This window comes from Ipomoea nil, unplaced genomic scaffold (genome assembly GCF_001879475.1).
Source record: "Ipomoea nil cultivar Tokyo-kokei standard unplaced genomic scaffold, Asagao_1.1 scaffold0982, whole genome shotgun sequence".
Lineage (NCBI taxonomy): Eukaryota > Viridiplantae > Streptophyta > Magnoliopsida > Solanales > Convolvulaceae > Ipomoea > Ipomoea nil.
The window spans coordinates 402259-423510 of NW_017617410.1; the positions used below are offsets into that span (position 1 = coordinate 402259).

The 21252-nt window shown below is 36.2% G+C and overlaps 1 protein-coding gene across 1 annotated transcript; it reads right to left on the minus strand.

The window, feature by feature from the left end:
* Positions 1–2048: 2048 nt before the first annotated feature.
* On the minus strand, positions 2049–5144 carry LOC109179992. The gene is made up of 6 exons (XM_019329471.1): positions 4285–5144; positions 3924–4086; positions 3612–3788; positions 3437–3520; positions 2837–2918; positions 2049–2699 (listed from the first exon to the last, which is right to left on the minus strand). Exons 1-6 carry the CDS (start codon positions 4608–4610, stop codon positions 2260–2262), a joined length of 1272 nt encoding a protein of 423 aa, XP_019185016.1. The 5' UTR covers positions 4611–5144; the 3' UTR covers positions 2049–2259.
* Between the last annotated feature and the right edge of the window lie 16108 nt (positions 5145–21252).

Here is a 21252-nt window from a genome sequence, read left to right on the forward strand (position 1 = left end):
TCAACTGCTGGTCCGAGACAGTCCGCTCACTCGATGCGGACTGCTCGTGACCAGCACCGTCACCATGGCCAAAAGCCAACACGGGCTCATCAATCTGCCGAGTGCCATCAACAAAGGTGGCCGAGACATCATTCCCTCGGCTCGTCACAACCGGTGCGGTGGCCCACGGTTCGGACCGTGGCTTAGGAACCTGCGAGGCAATAGGAGAAATAAAAGGAAACACAGCCTCATCGAACCGCACATGGCGACAGATAAAGACCTTGTTAGTGTTAGTATCTAAACAACGATAGCCACGATAAGACGGGGGGTAACCCAGAAAGACACACGAAGATGAACGAAATTGTAGCTTATTTTGATTATATGGACGCAAAACAGGAAAGCACAAACAACCAAATACCCGCAAGTAAGAGTAGGATGGGTGAGAACGATGCAAACGAAAGTGTGGTGACTCGTCAGACAAAACACGAGTGGACATTTTATTTATAAGATAGACAGCAGTCTCAAAAGCATAGTCCCATAAACGAGAAGGAACAGATGCTTGAGCCAGTCCTGTCTCAACAACATGACGATGCCTGCGCTCCACCCGTCCATTCTGTTCATGAGTATAGGCACAAGATTGCCTGTGACGAATACCTAGAGAAGAAAGGGTGGAACCAAGCTTCTTATATTCTCCCCCTAAATCAGATTGAAAAGAAATAACCTTGCGAGAAAAACAACGTTCAACAAGTGACCGAAACTTATCAAATATGCCATATAATTCAGATTTTGCACGCATCGGATAATACCATATATACCGTGTGTAATCATCCATAAACAACACAAAATATTTAAAGCCATTCGCAGAAAGTAACGGCGCAAGGCCCCAAATATCATAATATATTAATTCTAAAGGATGTGTACTAGTAGTTTCAACACGAGATAATGGAAAACGGGATGATTTTCTCAATTGACAAGAGGAACAAACATTGGGAAGATCTTTCGAATTAAAAGTACTTACAGACGAAGACTCTAAAATTTTGCGTAAGACTCGAGAGTGCGGATGCTCCAATCGCATATGCCAGACAAAAGAGGAACGCGCAGCAACGAATGCAGCTGGAGCAGGAGATGACGCAGGCCAGGAGTACAGGCCATCAGATGCATGCCCTTTAAATAGGACTTTCTTGGTCAAAATGTCTTTCACAAAGAAACAAAGTGGGTGAAACTCAAAGAAAACATTATTATCTTTGGCAAAACGTTGGACAGATAATAATGCACTAGAAAGATTAGGAACATGAAAAACATCATTTAACTTAAAAGACCTAGAATTAGTGGCTAACGAAGCTGAACCAACATTAACAATAGGCAAACATGTACCACTGCCAACACGAAGAGTCTCAGGACCATCATAACCCGTCGCAGAGGTCAACAATGAAGGATCGGGCGTAGCATGGTTGGTAGCACCAGTATCAGGAAACCACTCATATGGACCACCCGAGTTATCACCAGAAACGGCTATATTCGCCTGAGGAGCCGGGGAGGGTGAAAAACGCTGAGAACCCGGAGCCCCTAAATATCGCCGTAAACAATTGGCTCCCGTGTGACCGAAACGTTTACAAATTTGACACGGATCATCATAGCGCCAAAAACAATTAACTCCCGTGTGACCGAAACGTTTACAAATTTGACACGGTTCATCATAGCGCCATAAACAATTAGCTCCCGTGTGACTGAAACCTTTACAAATTTGACACGGTTCCGTCGCCGCCGAACAAGTGCTCATTGTAATTATGGAATCACATCAACCAACAATTGTAATTAGCGACACTCTGATACCAGATGAGAATATAGATTATTTTGTATTCAATCAATCATAATGTCCGAGAGTACAGAGAGTGAATATATAGATACTTGATAGAATCCTAGTCTAACACGAATATATAGTCTTAGTCTAATATGGATAACATAGTCCTAGTCTAATGTAGATAACATAGTCCTAATAGTTATTTCCAAAAAAAAAGGAAAAAAAATATTATGAGCTTTAAAAAAGTTTAAACTAAAATTTGTGATGATGAGTACTAGGAATCTACCATGGTTCTTTCATTAATTCTTTAGTGAATACAACCTATGGGATACATTCTCCTTGTCTAACTTGAGTAAGTTAAAATTATATGAGCCTTACTAGAGTAAGTTGGACTGGAATTCCCCTACCTACCATTATTACACCCCCTCCACTCCTGTTAAACTTTACATACAACAAACTCAATCCATGCAACCATGGCTTCAGCACCGCTTCCCAATCCCCGCGAACCTTCGCCCAACGCCAAATATAACGGCTTTAGTCAAAAGCCCGCGGTCAAGACTACAAGCCAGGGCGATCGCTCCACCAACAAGGAGCAATTTTGGCACGTTCCTCCCTGCTGCAGGCTTCTGTGGTGTATCCAGGTTCTCGACCTCCGCTAAACTCTTCTCTCCCTCCAATGACCTCAGCTTGTCGACGCTGAATTGGGTGTTGATTTGGGCCATGGATGCAGCGCGCGAAAGTGGAGCTTCCGAGGCTCTGTGCTTCTGGTATGCGCGTAGAGCAGGGTCTATCTTCTTCACAGCTCCCCACATGCCTTGTCGAACGCCAAGTTTAGCGATTTCCCAAGGAATGCCCATGTCTTCGTGATGAAAGAGTAGCACCTCGCATGCTGTCAGTCGCCCATCTATCTTCGATTCAACTGTATGAATTTTAAATAAAAGTTAGGATTTCAGATAACAAAAACCAACAGCTGTTATATTTAGAAAGTTTGTGTTAGACCGTAAAATAGACAAGGCTATAAATATACAGATACTTAATGACCGTGTCATAGCCTACCTGGACGAATGCACCAACTTGAATAATATACATCAACACGCCTTGGTTTATTACGCCGTGGCACGGATGAGCAAGGAACGCCCTGAAATATCATCAATCATATATTATATCATTAGAATTATGAATATATTTGGTCCATACACGAGACAAGTAACAAAAATGCATCACACAGACCGCCAGAAAGTGCAAGCAAGTCATGACACACCAAAAGTTCAAATCTTAACTATTTGTCTGTTTCAATAAACTTAACACTACTAGCAGACCGCCAACCTATGGATGTGCAAATAACTGGAACACATCGGTTTAAGATTTGATTAGCAAAATAATGTCTATTTCTGCCCGCATTTCACACCATTAAAACATTAAACATGACTAAAAGGGAAGATATTCTCTACTTTTTCGAAACCGAATGGAACAAGAGGCCAGACACCTTGGCTTCACTGTGTCAGACTATTTATCCACCAATTTGCTATGAAAAATATACTCCGTAACACTTTGTTAAAAAGTTGCTAAAACACTGTCATAATATCGGAAGAAAATTGCAGTCATAGCTGCAAAGAAAACCATACTTGGTTCAAATCTCAACATCAATTTGCTTACCTTGGTGACACAGTAATATGCTTGTCCTGACTTCCAAATTCGACGGCCAATGATGTATTCTCTATCACTACAGAAGAACGGAAACTGCGAAAAAAGGGAAAAGAAAAGACTAAGAAAATCCGCATCAATCAATAGAGTTAGAGCAAAAAAGACCATAGTCTATCGACTATCATACCTTGCGAACCCACTGAACCATCATGGTTCCAGTAGTGGGACATTCCTCCAAGGTTTCAGCATGTAAGAGCATGTCATCCCACTTTAGCCTAAATTCATCATCCCAAAAGAAATCCCTCACCATTTCTGGCGTGACGTCCTCATATACACTTCTACTGCGATACTGGGGAAGTCCACTCTACAATTTTACATTAAAAAGGCAATACAATTTAGATAACAGAAGACAAAAGGTGCTAGTTATTGAATTCCAGAACATATATAATCTTCTATACATTTTACTCCTAATTTCCTTTCATAGAAAGGGTGATTATACCTGAAGGTCTCGGCGCCAAGCTTGATAAGTCATGTTAGGTGTTGACCGATCCATCATTTGAATCCAAGCAGGGCCTCCATCGTTCTCTTCTACTAGTTGGGATAACTGATGAAGGTCATTATCATCAACAAGAACCGATTTTTCACTTTTTGGCTGCAATGAACTGGAAAAACAAATACAATCAGAACAAGCAAACTCAATTACTGCTAATCCCTATAGCCTCAAACCATAACTAACAGTGTAGTTTCTGAGATATGCTGAGAAAATGACTATTCCTATATGCAAAAATCTAAGCCCGGCTCAACAAATTGTCCTCCAAACGATTAAAAAACACAAAATAGTGAAGAAATTTTGAACCTACCACTGGTGAGGAATCGGAGCTGAAGTTTCCGCCTCAGAATTCCAAGAAACGCAGCTGGGCAATTGCGATTTCATGGAAGTTAAACCAGTCAACACGTTTTGCAAGCTAATCCGGGAAGAAAATGTCTTTGAAGAAGACAAGAGGGTAGAGTCAAAGCAATCTTTAACGCCACTCGTATTAGCCCAACTGGGCCTCCATGACCAACCCACCAGCACCCCAACAACAATCGCAATCCAAATAGGTGCCATAAACAGCATCATCTCAATTATTACATCCCCTATTGTGGGTTTTTGCAAAATACCCAACAAAGCCGATACCAAAACCATTGTGTTTACAACAAACTTCAAGAACAACCCACCCAGAAATGAATAAACCCCCCCTCGACCTTAAAGAATCGAGGGTTTACAGGTAATTATAAAAAAGAAGAGAAAAAAGATGGAACCCTAGAGATTCACAAAACTATCCCGAGAAAGGGAAGAAAAAAAATTGATGAAGAGGAAAAAGGGCTCTAGATAAATTATGAGAAAGGGGGAAAAACGCGTGTTCAAAGAGTCGAAAGAGGATAGCAACGGTGAGGAGAGAGCGTCTTCTTCAGAATTTCGTAGGCCCTGTTTTAATCCACTTCACTCCCTTGATTTTCAAGATTTTAAAGATTCTCACCCCCAAAAAGAATTATTCTTATGCACTTCCTGGCCTGCTATTAAACAGGAAATCAAGCTTAAACAAATAAAAAATAAATATAATTGATCAGACCCAAAAAAAAAAAAAAGCTTGTGGCTTTCAATGGCGGAAATAGAGAGATAAGGTGTACGGTGGAGAGTGATTGTGGTTGTGAGAAGAGATTTCAATGTGTATATATATATAATTTGGGAAATGGACGCCTTTGTTTGCAAGCTGCGATTGCTACCTACTACTACTACTACGTAATACGTATATAGTTTGGTCTGTGTTGGCCGCGTTCTCATTTTTCACGTTTTGACTCGACTCGGTTTCCTTTGTCTGCCTCTTTGAGTTTTGACTTGTTGACGTTCTTATACTATATTTATTATATTATACGGAGTATATGTTTTACTCTTAATTTGTTTAAAGTTGAATGAGTACCTTTCAACCAAAAAAAAAGTTGAATGAGTATGATTATGTCAATTATCATGTAATGTGATAGCATCTGGATTACCATTCTAAAACTAAATAGATGGTCTACATATACTATCTTATAAAAAATCATGAATATTTCAAAAATAGTATGATTAATGTGATGCAAACTATATCTTGTTTATTTCCTTAATAAACAAGATCATTAAGACCCCGACTATTTAACATTAGGCTAGACCTTTGCTTTTTGCGCAAGGGGTCTATTTAACATTAGACTAGACCTTTGCTTTTTGCGCAATAAGGAGCCCACTCACTGTCTAGGTTAGACCTTTGCTTTTTGCGCAACAAGCCCACTCACTGTCACTGGAGAGACTCGATCCCTGATCATACTTTTCAAACTTCACATTTATGACTGGTTGAGCTGCCTATGCGAACATCAAATTCTAATTGTGGAATTATAGGAAAAGTGATATTTTTTATTCCCAAATTATTTAGAAATATTACTATTTGTCACTCACTTATATATATATATATATATATATATATATATATATATATATATATATATATTACTTTTTGTCTCTCAATTGTCTTCGAAGTAGTTTTTATTTTGTGCCTAAGCTATAGTAGGGTTGGATTTAAAAAGCCACTCTACAGATAATTGAGAGATCTAAAATGTCACTCCATATTCAATAGAATAATGAAAATTGACGACGATATAATTGAAGGATGAAACATGCTATTTTCATATACCCGGGTTGGACTTCCATTTGGAAGGTTGTGAGTTCGAGTCTCAGTGGAGGCGTTATTAGCTCTTTGTGTTTCAGTAGATTGAGAAAGTATATGAACAGATACTACAATGTAATAGAGCTAGTAGCATTCAAAAAAAAAAAAAAAAAAAAAAAAGGGACGGAAAGTGCCATTTCCCATAAATTATATGAATACGTATATAACAAATTTTTTTACAATTTGTAATATATAAATGTACACCATTCTTATAATCTATTATTGATCTTTTAAACATGTTTTTGTTATTTATAATTTGTTATAATAAAATCATTGCAGTGCATCGCAGGGGTAGAATACTAGTTTCATGAATATTGTAGGAATTGGAACTAATTGTATTCAATGTTAAGATTAAACAAATAATTAAAGAATCTAATTTGTAAATTGGCAAAAATTTGTATGAGACTTTCATGATACGGGTCAAGATAAAAATTTAATACTTATATTATTATAAAATATAATACTAATTAAGAATAACATTTTTATTACTTATATAGGGAAGTATAATACTTTTGAGGAAATGTAATACCTTTTCATTTTGATCTAAAAGTATTGCAGTTTTTCACAAAAGTATTATATTTTCTCATAAGTAACAAACACTTGTCAATATTAACTTATAAAGAAAATTGTAATATATATATATATATATATATATATATATATATATATATATATATATATATATAATTGTAATACTTTTACATCAAAATGTAAAAGTATTACATTTTTCCTTATAAGTAGGGTGAGGGTTGGGCGCCGCCACCGGTGGGCGACTGTCAGGGATGCCGAGTGGTGCGCCACGTGCGCCCCATGGCGTCCCAGCCAATGGGCTTGGCGCCTTTCGCTTCTATTGTGACGGGCTTGGGCGTGGAGGAGGATGCGGGGTAGCGTGCATGTGGCATTTTTGCGGGTGTGTTAGGATAGGTTGAGACATGGTACACATGGTTGGAGGGGAAGGAGGAGGCTTGTATTGTGTACAAGTGGACGGCATCTAGGAGCCGAAGTGTAGTATGAAAGGAGAGGGTTGGCTTGTCAGGATATCATGGTCTGGAACGCAACTAGCCAATGACCCAATGGTCTCCAGTCTTTTCCTTCTACTTACTTACCAGTGCTTGACCCTAACCACTTACAATTCTGGCAAATTATATCGTGCACCAGGGCGCCTTGGCCAAAACGATGTTGTCTCCCGTTTCTGCCGTAACTTCTAAAAAAAATCTTTGTTTTTTATGTACAGAATTGTATAGTAGAATACATACAAAACTCCTAACATAAGACACATAATCTACCATAATACATAATACACATAAAATTTTAACATAATACACATAAAGTCTTACTCTTAACAGAATACACATAAAACACAAGTGTTAAAAAAAACTGTAATGGGATTGAACTGACGGAACGGTGTCTGTCACGTCAACTCCCCACACAACTTATAAAAACGACGTCGTTTTGTGGTAGGGCGCACAATGCATTGTGCGCCCTAGTGCACGGTATAACAATTGTACAATTCTAGTCCAATCATTATGGTCCACACAAGATGTGTGAACCATATTTTGTATAATGTAAAATAATGTACATTCAGTACAAAAATAATGTACTTTTAGTATATTAAAAATATACATTGTATTCAGGTGATGTACATTATTTGTGTATTGAGTGTATATTATACTGTATAATGTACTTCTTGTTTTGACCCACACAACACCGTGTGGACCATGGTCCACACAATAATTTGTCATTCTAGTCAGCGTTTATTATTTATCCTTTGGGCTGCCAAGCTTAGGCTGCAGGTTCTTGGTGTATATTCTTTGTGGGCCTAGGGCCTGAGCAATAATATTACTATTTTTCGTACTCATTCTATATCTCCATAAAGTACACACTGTTGTGTGGATCATGGTCCAAAAATACATAACATTATTTTATCCCAAAAATTGCATTATTCTAACACATAAAGTACATTATTCTAACTCAAAATATCCTTTCAAAAAAAAAAACTCATAAAATACATTATTCTAACTCATAAAATACATTATCTTACCTCAAAAATTTCATTATTCTAACACATATAAAGTACATTATTCTAACACACAAAGCACACTATTTTAACTCATAACATATATTATCTTACCTCAGAATATTTATTATTCTAACACGCGTGTGAAGTAAATAATTTTTTAATATTAAAATGACATCGTTTTGGACCATCATCCACACAATAATTTGTCCTATATCTCTATACCTAATTTATGGTGGACTCGATCCCTACAAAATCATCAGTACTATTTTAATTAATAAATTTATTACTTATTGCTTCAAGTGTTCAACATTAACATTTTGCTGTCAAAAAGGATACAAAAGAATTCAAAGCTTTTACAATACAAACTTATTATATATTCAACACATGGGCGTTGTCCGGTCTTATATATGAGCTGTGATGATGGTCAATTCAAACCGCTTCCATTTTAAAGCTTTCTACCTAATTCAACTCAAAACAATGATCCTATTATTATTGTTATTATTTATTATGGTTAATTTATTGTGCAGTTCTGATCTAATTATACATGTTATATACCACGTAAGTTTTTCGTCAAATAATACTTTGGTTTTCTATTTTTGCATATGTTCTACCAAATGTCAAACAAAACCAATGGAATACATACATATACGTATACTATAGACGACCAAAATGGGTAGTATAAACTATATATAAAGAACAATTTGCTTTAATTTGCCCGTGCTTTTGTTGTTTCATAGACATATGAGGATATCTATCTCCCATTTTTTACGCAAAAAATAAATAAATAAATCATTTCATGAATTCTCAATGGTTATCAACAACAACAGCAACAAAAAATAATAATAATAAAAACAAAAAAAAAAAAAAAAAAACAAAAACATTATTACAAAATACAAAATTTTGTATCATACAATTATTAGAACATTGTTGAAAAACTAAAAATTTGACGAATTTTTCCAATTACTCTAAAAATGGATGGAGATTTAGGGTATTTTTAAAAAATATTTTTTGATCATTTGTAACAAGTGATAAGATAACCAAGTTGGTCATGTCAACCGAGTCCGGTCTCTACTCGATTCAAGACGTGGTGTTATGGCTTACAACAACTGAATTTTGTGATCAAAGGTTGCGGCATAGCAGGTGCTGGGAGGTAAATTGTTGGGCGTCGGTTGAGCTCAGCCCTTGCTCGAATCGAGATGTGACGTTGTGACTTACCTATGAAGGGATGTTATTAAATGGTTAATGTCCACCTACTTATCACCAATTGATTTTAAGAATAATATAACAACTAGATAACCAAAGAACTGTCAATGACTTGGTCTTGTGGTTGAGTGGCATCAAGTTGCTCTATGGAGGATTGTGAATTCGAATTTCAGTGGAAATTGACTTTTCGTAGAGAGGGCTTAACTATATGTGTGTGTGATATCGACTTCGCCGCGTCACACATGGAAAAAACGTGATTCTCTTCAATCATCAATTCATCATATAAACTTATTAAAAAAGTGTTTTGTTTTAATTGATAAGAACATGCTTTCCAGTTTCCAATGTACGACTTACAAACTAGAAAGCAATGGCCATGCGGGCATGCGGTGAGGCTAGTACAGTGTCCATTTCCTCCATCGACTCTCCGGCCTAAAATAAGCACGTTTAGTTTAAGGTTTGGAAGAAAATGCTGAAGATACCAAAATTTGTCCTTATAGCACGCAAACCAAAGTTAAGGTTCAAAAGTCTAAGATCTGATGGTCGGTAGTTACCATGAATCCATGATGAGTGTAATCAACAGAATTGACTGTTTATAAAAATAAAATAAAATAAAAACTTTTTTTTATTACAAAGGGAGGGGATACCCAAACATACAAACTACGCCTCAACCGATGTTCGAACTCAACATCTCCCACATTGGGGAGCAAACGTGATAAAAAAAAAAAAAAAACCCTCTTTACTTCACTGATTTGAGGTTTTTTTTTTTTTTTTTTTTTTTTTTTTTTTTTTTTTTTTTAAAGAGAAACGGTAGGAAATATATTAAGTAAGGTCCATGGTTAAAAGAGGACCAATGGAAGGAAAGGGGACATAAGAAAAATCTGAACAGTCACGCATAGACAAGGCTTTCCGAGCTAACAAATGGGTAACCCTGTTTGCGGACCGTTTAACAAACGTAAAGCATAAGTGTGAAAATTCAAAATTTATTTTCTTAAATTCTATTTTATAAAATCCCAAAATAATTATTTTTAATCCTTCGAAAGTTTTTCTAAAATAGGTATATGAATTAAATATTTTAAATCGTGCTTTTTATTAATTCAACACCAAATAGTAGCTTATTTCGAAAATCCTAAGTATTGAGTATATTCATGTATCAAGTTTTGATCTAAAAAGTCAATCGGAGTGAAACCTGAGGGAAACTAGCGAAATTTGAATCATTCTCGCTTTTACTTAGGAATATCCTTATAAGAAACATATTTTATCTCCAAAGATTTATAAACTCATTTTATTACCCAAGCTTGGTCTAAAATTAGAAGCCTGATATTTCTAAAGTCAAAAGATTAATTTACCCCTCTCAACCAACAATTCATTCAAATGAGCACCTAGGGTTTCGTACCTTATAAAAGCAACATTATTCACTCTTGATGAATTCAATCCCTCCATTGCCTCCTTCACTCTAAGCAATAGAAGTCTGAGAGAAGAGAAAGAGAAATCACAAGAGTGAAGAGAACACCTAGCTTGGGGTCATAGAAGATAAGCTTTTGGAGCTTGAAGCTAGAAGCTCAAGGTATAAACCATGGATTCCCAAATATATTATTTTAGCCATATGTTGATAGATTTCTTGAGATTTGATGTTTAGAAATGAATGAGAATGCATGATAATATGTTTATTGTGTGTTGAGGATGTTAGATGATTTATCCATGGTTGTTTGGAGGTGTTTTGTTGAGGTCTGAGTTGAGAAAATGGAGATGGAGTCATCTGGTGCACCACAGAGGTGCACACTGCTAGAGTCCCCCGTTTGGCCTTGCGGCCCTAGCCAACGGATCCGAGAGAGATCCGTTGGCAAGAACCGTGAGCCAACAGATTAGAGTGATGGATCCGGAAGTTATCCGTCACTCCAGCCCGTTGCTTGGCGGAGCCAAGTGGCAGGGCCTCTCAAGGCCCGCCACCAAGCTCCTCCAGGTCAAAATAGGAGAGGCCAGGCCCTTGAGGCTCAGCTATGTGTTGTTTGGGACCGGGATTCGTAGGTCAGTGAGGCTCGGACACTCGAGCTCGTAACGACATGCTAGTGTGAGTTGTATCTGTATGATTTTTGAGTAGAAGCATGTTATCCAGACAAAGTATGAAATCTAGTCCTTGAGTATTTGATTGAATGTTGAGTTCAAAATTATGAAGTATTATGTTGGCATTTGCTTACAATAATTATTTGATTAAATGTGCTAATTGCATTGCTTAGCTCATGAATAGAAGAACTGATGAGATTATTGAGATTTCTTGCATAAGTCCATGTTTTCCAAACGTTGCATTGAAAAGTCTATTTTGCCACTTTTAAGGATTTATGTACAGTATAAGGCTTAAAGTGAAACCTTAAGCTATTTTCAAATCCTTATATATATTTTGGAAAATCTATATCTATGTGCATTGAGAAGCTTGCATGATAATTAGATTTCCAATATGAGAAAGAGAAGTAGAGAAGTTATATGATATATATATATATATATATATATATATATATATATATATATATATATATATATATATATATATATATATAATCCGGCCAGTTCACGTGAGGACCTAATCTTAGGTGAGGACGTGATGACTAATCTAGATCATTAAATTAGAATGATGTATGGCTGAGATTGAAATGAACAAATCACACGGATTAAGGAAACAAATCCTTTTAAAATATTAAAATATATAAATTTATGGGTAAATTAGTCTTATTAGAGGATGTGCATTCCTATACAAAATGTTGTGCATTCCTATACAGAGTGTTGTGCATCAATAACTTTATTGTTCTGCATTAAAGACCCGCAAAAAAAAAATCCTACAGTGGACATCCCAATGTCCTACGATGCACTGAACTATGTGCAATAATGCACAACTCTCCAGCTTACGGTGCACAACTTACAACACTAGGTTGCACAATCAGCACACACAGATGCACATTCGTACTACCCAGGCATTTGTATATATACACGACCATCCAAATATATGCAATATTATACTCAAAAGAACGAGCGAAAAAAAAAATAAAAAATACTGATTAGTTTGCATGGGCGAACACTCAATCAATGATGAAGAAATCGCGGCTCCAAATTGCAACGGTGATGACCCAAGAAAATAGGAAACCAATTTGGTCAAGGATTACATATACGTTCACACTTAAAAAAATAAAAAAAGACACTACTATCCAACTTTAACAAAAAAAAAAAATCAAAAAATCAATCCATGTCATCTTAAGAACTCAAATCTGAGTCATCCAAATAAATAAAAAAAAAAAAAAAAAAAACAAACGCACAAGATTAGTCCTCACGTCCTCACCTGATCCGGACTATATATATATATATATATATATATATATATATATATATATATATATATATATATATATATATATATATATATATATATATATAGGCGGGTTCAGGTGCGGCAGTGTCTTACGGTGCGGTTATTTCTTACGGTGCGGCAACACCAATAGTTCACCAAATATGCACCATCAACGTTAGGAAATACACCACACAAAACAGAGTAAATAGAGTCCTGCATCACCAAACACACACCATTAGGTGTGAGTAAAAACACCATACACTGTTCGGAAATACACCATTGGGGGTGGTGAGTTATATGGTGTGTTTTTTTGAGTCTGTGGTGTATTTTGTGATGTTTTATTACATTTCATTGGGGTGTGTTTTTATTACACTGTTGGTGCATATTGTTAACACTGTTGGTGTATTCTGGAATTTGACCGCACCACCGCACCGTAAGACCCCGCCGCATATGAGCGCTCTTCTATATATATATATATATATATATATATATATATATATATATATATATATATATATATGCATTTAGAAACTTGCATGATATCTAGATTACTAGCATGCGAAAAAGAAGTTGCATGTGATATATATGCTATTTATATTAAGTGAGGAAAATCTATGTTTTGGAGGTTCCCGTTAGGACTATGTCTTTTCGGAAGGAAAGAGAAAGAAAGAAGTTATGAGAAAAGAAGGAAACGGTCACAGAGGACCGACAGTTTATTCTAGAAGTAACTTGGTAGAACAATCTCGAGTTGCTAGGTTCGATACTACCCGCTAGGCTTGAAATCCTAGTTAGGGGGTGTGCACACTAAATGTACGATACCTGATTCACAGAGTTTTAAGAACCACGAGTACCGGTTATGTGGGCGAGATGAGTATTAGACCGGCCAAATTTTCAAGCCCGGATAGGTCCATTCACGAGTCGTGTATTAGAAATTTAGAATATATTAGCTAGGTGTGAATAATAAATTAATAGCAACAGCCAACAAATCATATGAATTTTTATGTACTAAACACTACTAATTTTGTATTTTTGTATTGGAATAAAGGTCAAATAGGCCATTGAACTACACACAAAAATGCAATTGAGCCACCCAACTTAAAAAAAACTGCAATTAAACCATTAAACATTAAAAAAATCTTGCAATTTTTCCAAATAGCAAGTAGCCTCCTAGTAATGCAGGTAAACATCTGACATGGCGTGTTAGGTGGATATTAATAATCATTTTTATATTTTTTTTTACCCTTTTCTTCTTCCTTCCTGAGATGTCGTTGACATCAAATACTCATACCCATCTTCCGGCGACGTGAAACTCAAATCAATATCATTAACAAGTTTTTATTCTATGAGACCTGACATCTTATTTTGTTTCATAGCTTGCCAGAAAAAAAATGTCTTTGTTTTCGTCAAAGAATGAAATAGCATATTCTGACTTTGTGATGCTAACTTCGGCAACTCCATCTGAACTCGGGTGAGAAGGAAAAACATAGCTACAAAATTGCTAAAAACAACATAGCACTATAACCGTAGGGATTGGGCTTTGGCCCGTCCTGTCCTGCCAAAAGAGCGGGGCAGGCTCGAGTTTTATAAGCCCGTATTAGAGCGGGCTTTTTAGCCCGCCCTCCTTAACCTGCGAGTTAGCCCACTAGCCCGTCTATTTTTTATTGGAAAAGGGTCAAATCAGCCCCCTAAGTGAACTGGATAGTGCAATTAACCCCCCTAAGTAAAAAAAAGCTCCGTATAAGCCCCCTAAACCAGTAAAATAACTCAATTAAGTCCATTTCTTCCCTACACAGCCGGTTAATGCTTTGTTGTCGCCACGTGGATAATACTTCATACTATCTTTCTTAAGTGGAATTTTTTTTTAAGAAAATAATAAAATCACACAGATTAAATTCTTACCCTAATTCTTCTCCTCTCTATCGTCGATCTCTCTATCTCTGTTACGCTCTCTCGCTCTCTCAACTCACAATCGAATTAAAACTCTAACTCACTCTCTCAATTCAATCGATCAGTACAAGAGACAGGAACTACAAAGCTATTGATAGTTAACAACGACTTCGCTTCCGTGCAAAGAGGTAAGAATTGATTAGAGCTCGATTTGATAGTGTTTATTTTATTGCATATTGTATATTTTAGATGGTATATATGTGGAAGCATTGTGTTGTTGTGGTCCTATGTTGAAAACAGTGTGTGAATGCTTAGGTCCCTCTCTATAGTTGATAATGGAGACATGGTGTGTTGTTGTGGTCCTCAGAAGTTTTTTTTTTTTCCAGTTGTTTAATAACTCAATTGTTGTTGTTGTCCTTCTCTGAAATTTGGAAAAGAAAAAGAAAGTGAATATGTAAAAATGAATATACTATTAACAACAATCATATATGATCAGAATATCACTTTAATAAAATAGTTCTTGGTGTATTAGCATCGTATAGTATTAGGTAAAAAGTATTTAATGGTTATTGTGATTATAGATTAAACAATCTACTTTTTACAGGTTCAGTAAAGTAAAATCTATAGATTAAGCATGCCATACTACTTTAAGCTTATATAACAAAAAACTTAACTAAAGTAAGAAGCAAAGGCAGTAAAGCAACCTTGATATTCTCACATGAAGATATTTAGTTGGTAATATATATATATATATATATATATATATATATATATATATGTATGAATTTAGTTGGCAAATTAATTGCTTGGCTGAGCCTGTTAACTACTTACATATAATGAAGACTCATTTCCATATTAACAAGAACTGTAAACTATCTGCAACCAAATAAATAATTCATTAACATAAAAAATTCATCAAAGTTGGTCTATACTAAAGTTTCTGTATATTTTGTTGTTATAGGATTTGAAGTAGCTGAGTTAATACTTCATCATGGAGGTACCTTTGCAAAAAATCCTAAGTTGTCATATATAAATGGTGAAGTAGAAGTCATTGACATTGGCCCAGATAAGATTTCATTTCTTCACCTAATGAAGTATATTAAAGAACAAATATGGACAAGTAGTTTCACTTCACTTTAAGGGAGTAGAGCAGTCTTTGGAGATGCTTGAACTATTATATGATGATTGTAGTACATTAAGAGCAGTTAATTTGGCGCGTAGATGTGGTAAGGTAGACATTTATGTTGACCATGGGATTCAAGAGCTAGAACTAGTTCCTAACTTGTTTTTACCTTCCTCTTTACCTGACTACTTATTGATGTTTTTTAAAATGTGCTTACTGCATTCTGATAGGGCAGTGTAATTTGGCAGGGCTCACACTAATGTGCTTACTGCTTAGTGCTTAAAATGTGCTTACTGCTCAACAAAGGGGACTACTTACTTGGTTAATGGTGTATTTTAAACTTTGGCATTCTGTTCATGTTTACTGCTATTCATATTTATCTTAGGAACTAATAATTATTAACATTGCTAAAATTGAAAATTAGCATTCTGTTCTTGCTTACTGCTTGCTTAACATTTATCACAACTGATATTATTAACATTGCTAAAAAAATTTTGCATTCCGTGCAGGGTTAACTAAAGTGATCAAACAATTATTTCCACAAGCAGAGCATAGAAACTGTGCTCGACATATTCATGCAAATTGGAGTAAAAGGCATAGAGGCATGGTGTTCAAGAAACTATTCTGGAAATGTGCAAAGGCAACAACTACATCACAATTTGATGAAGTTGTAAAAGAATTGACTAAGAGAGACCCTAAAGCAAGTGAGGATTTGCTGAAGTACCCACCCAAGCTATGGTGTAAAGCATTCTTTCGGACGAATGCTAAATGTGATGTTGTAGACAATAACATGTCAAAAGCTTTTAATGGCACTATTTTAAAAGCAAGATCAAAGCCTATAGTGCCAATGCTTGAAGATATCCGTGTTGCCACGATGAGGAGGATTGCTGAAAAACGTAAGTCTTTGGATACATGGAAAGGAAATCATGGTCATCTCATCTTAAAGAAATTAAACCAAAATGTGTTGGATAGTGTTGGATGGCATGTCGACTTTAATGGCGTTGATGGGTTTGAGGTAAAGCAAGGAAAACATCAATTCAAGGTTAAGCTATTGGAGAGGACATGTAGCTGCAGAGCATGGGATTTGAGTGGCATACCTTGTATACATGCTGTATGTGCAATATTTGATAGGAAAAAAGATCCAGCTGATTATGTACGCCATTGCTACAGTAAGGAGATGTACCAAATGACTTATTCTCATGCACTTGAACCAATCAATGGGGAATTATTTTGACCGAGAACAGAATGTGAAGAGATTGGATCTCCTATACCAAGGAGAATGACAGGGCGCCCCAAGAAAAAAAGGAATCGTGAGGAAACAGAACCACGTCATTCTAAGACCAAACTGTCTAGGAAAGGAGGATCAATTAGTTGTTCCATGTGTAAGGAGAGTGGACATAATAAGAGATTTTGTCCAAGAAAAACAACAGAAGCTACAAGTGTGTCATTGAACGTAAGTGTTACTAGAACTTGTATTCATTTTTTACACTAATTGGCTATTGAATACTTGGATAATTGAAACTCTATTTTTGGTATTTATTATAGGGAGTTTTTTCCACTTTTGGTCCCTCGACTTCACTTGTGGTGACAAATGGGATTCACGACTTTTATTCCGGACATAACAGGTGCTCAACTTCAATATTTTTTCCACATTTGGTCCCATCCGACCAAGAACCCGGCCAACCCACCGGAATTAGACTCAACCCTTATTATGTTAAGGGTATTCTAGTCTTTTCTAACCCATGTAAAATGTAAAATGATTAAATATAAGATTTATTCCGTATTGACACCTCAATCTCGTCTCTCTCTGTTCGAATCGAAGGAGCTGCGAAGAAGGAAGAACAAAAACCCTAGCCGTTCGATTTGTCTTTGTTCGAAGAAGGTGTGCCGTGCAAGATGAATGCAAATTCTTCAACATCTAACTCGACCGGTATGTACTATGAATATGGTGAATGGATTCCTGTAATACATTGTCGTTGTGGGTATCAAATGAAGTTGCGAACTTCCTGAACGAATGAAAATCCTGGGAGAAGGTTTTGGCAATGCCCAATGGCTAGATGTAGCTCAATGGAATGGTTCGACCCTCCCATGTGTAAGAGATCGAAGAAAATAATCCCAGGTTTTCTAAGGAAGATAAATAAACATGAAGAAGAGATTCAAAAGTTGCAGCAGGAGAAGGTGAAAGCTGAAGAAAAAAATAAAGTTCAGTTACTCCGTGCTGAGCCAATACAGTGGAAGATTCATGTACTTATAATGTTTGTAGCTATCGTTGTAATCCTACTTATTTGTAACACTGACAGTAGTTTAGTGGATTTGAAGCAGTTAATGTAGTATGTTGGGCATTTAAGATTGATTAATGTTTGCTTTGTTGGAATTCAAGTTGTTTGTGATGAACTGAATTATAAGTGTATTAGTTTGCTGTGCAGTTAAGTACTTCATTCAGTTTTTAATTTCTTTGTTAATATGTGAATGGGGTAGATGGAATGGGGACTGATGAGGGATTTGGAGTGTAACACACTTGACAGATAGTGGATTGCAACCAAACTAATGATTTCATTAATATTTTTGGGCAAAATACAAGTTGAATATATCATGATCATAATCAGTTTCACATACTACCAAAATGAAATACCAAAAGAGATTATATTACCAAACATTTGACCAGTTTCAATTGACATATTGTTTCAATTGCTAGCCAAAATCTAAGTTCCCAAAAAACAGTAGTTCCCAAAAAATAGTAGTTCCCATACATATAACAGTAGTTCCCAGCTAGGTGTTTAGTCAATGGTTAATGGATCATCAGAGTTTCCAAAGAACACAAACTTGAAAGTCTTGGAAGCCCTTGTCCTTCCTGCAATACCTCTCCTTCTTAAGATGTTTTTGTTTCTTGGCATTGTCTTTTCCCTTGCCCTTGTTCTTTGGTGATTGCCCATAACAACCTTCATCTGGAACATGGTGGTCTTTAGCTGGAACAGGTTGGTCTTGATGTGGAACAGGCTGGTCTTCAAATGGTGTTGAGAAATCAAATTGATTATAGAAATCAAGATCTTCTTGAGTCATTATTTCTTACTCATTCAGTGTAACTGGCTCAACTGGAATGTTAAATAACCCAATGTTATTTCCCTCCTCATAAACTGGAACATAAACTGGATCTTCAAGTGGAATATCAACTTCAGTTGGATCTTCAAATGGAACTGGAACAACAGTTGGATCTTCATGACCTATAACATCAACTGGATCTTCAAGAACTGTAACATCAACATCAACTGGCTCTTCATGAACTGGAACATCAACTGGCTCTTCATGAACTGGAACATCAACTGGATCTTCATGAACTGGAACATCAACTGGATCTTCATGAACTGGAACTGATACTGGTACAGAAGTTGGCTTGATCACTCTTTTCCTTGGCTTCATCTAAAACCAAAAAAAAAAAAATTAAAAAAAAAATTAAGTTAGTTTATGGAATTGACTTGAGTAAAATTTCAATGTATATAGAAATACCTGTTTATGAATTAGCTTTGTCTTTTCTGGAGAACTCCTGCAATTGTGACCACTCTTCCTACATATGCTACAATGCAACTGAATGTGACTCCTAGCAACGGATAACCCATCCTTGGTGAGCTGATTCTTAGCAACTGATACCCCATCCTTGGTGACCTGATTCTTAGCAACTGATTGACCATTCTTGGTGAGCTCATCAGCTGATCTTTTCCTCAATTTCTGTGGTCTACCTGGTCTAGCAGTGTATAGTGGAGGAAGGGGAGGTTTTCTGTCAGTTAATGGCCAATGTGTAGCCCCTGCCATTGGATGTATGGATCCCTCATATATTTTCAGGTAAGTGTCCCTTGAATAACATTTGTCAACATATTCATGAACTACACCTTTCTTTAGCCAAATAGCACAAACAACATGCTTACATGGGATTCCAGTTAAATCCCATTTTCTGCAAGAACATCTTTTTCTTTGCAAATCAACCTCTTGCTGGTCCCCATACATTCCTTGGATTTCAAACAGATGATAATCACTCTGAGTTGCCCTGTAACTTGCAGCTTGTTTTTCTATCACAGCTAACTTGTCCAAGATCCTAGGGCAGATACTCTGAGTCCATTTTTTTGCAGTCTCTCTCTTCTCATATATTTTCTTCATTAACAATTTCCTGATGCTTTCTAGGCAGCCAATAATGGGTTGTTGTCTTGCTTCAGATATCACACTGTTAAAACATTCACATATGTTATTGACCAACATATCACTCTGTGATGCACATGAGAAATGTGATCTTGACCATTCTTTAGGATGTTTATCTGCTAACCACTCAAATGCATTCCCATCTAACTCCTTCAAACGTCTAAACCCTCTATTGAAATCAGTGACAGTGTATGCTCTTGCACAAGACCATAATGCATCCTTAAGTGATTTACCTTGGAACCTGCAACCTTCATATTACCATGAAGGTGTCTTACACAGAACCTGTGCTCCACTTTATGTAAAATAGCCTTGCAAGCTTGAATTAAACCTTTCTGTTTATCTGAAATTAATGTGAATTCATCCTCATTCCAAGCAGTAATATCCAAGTCTGTTTTCATAAAGTCTAGAAACCATGTCCAGGATTGTATAGTTTCTTTCTCAACTATAGCATAACACAATGGAAAAATGCTATCATTAGAGTCAATCCCTACAGCAGTGAGCAACACACCTCCAGTAATTGTCCTTAAGTGAGTCCCATCAATTCCAATTATTTTCCTGCAATATTTGAAGCCTTTTTTTGCATGCATCCCAACACATGTAGAACCTAAGAAATCGTGTATCCCCATTCATTTCTTTCAAGTCACTCAATTGAACAAAACAACATGACATTGGATTTGTTCTTTTAATTTCTAGCTCATAACTCCAAAGTTTATTAAAGTTCTCTTCTTCATTTCCTTTCAGAATAGTTTTAGCCTTAGCAAGCACTCTATAGGTCTGCCTCTCACTCATATTGAACTTGTCATCATCATGAACTTTTTGTTTAAACTTTAACATCTTCCAATCAGGATTATAATTGATTTCCTTGCTCCACCTCTTGGCTATTTTAGTTGAATTCATCATTCTATTATCGAAAGCCCATGAACATCCATCATGCTTTTGCTCCATCGTTAAAATCCTCTATGACAAAGAGTTTATAACTTTTCTAAGACTTATTCTGAAAGGACACCCCTCTTGTTTACATTCTACAATGAATCTATATTTGTCATTCTTCACAAATTTCAGATCTTTTCCATTTTTAATGGCATAGTTATGAACAGCTTCTTTAAACTCTTGCTTAGAGGCAAATGTCATTCCTAGAGTGAATTCAGGATCATTCATATCTGTACTTGCCCTAAAGTTAGTCCATAATCCACCACTTATCTCACAATCACTATCTGATTCCATAATTGAAGCATCATCAGAAAGGTTAGGGTCAAATACCTCACTTTGCAAAGCCTTACTGCCCACCTCGTTTTCTAAGTTATTTATTAAACCACTATCTTCAACTCCATAATC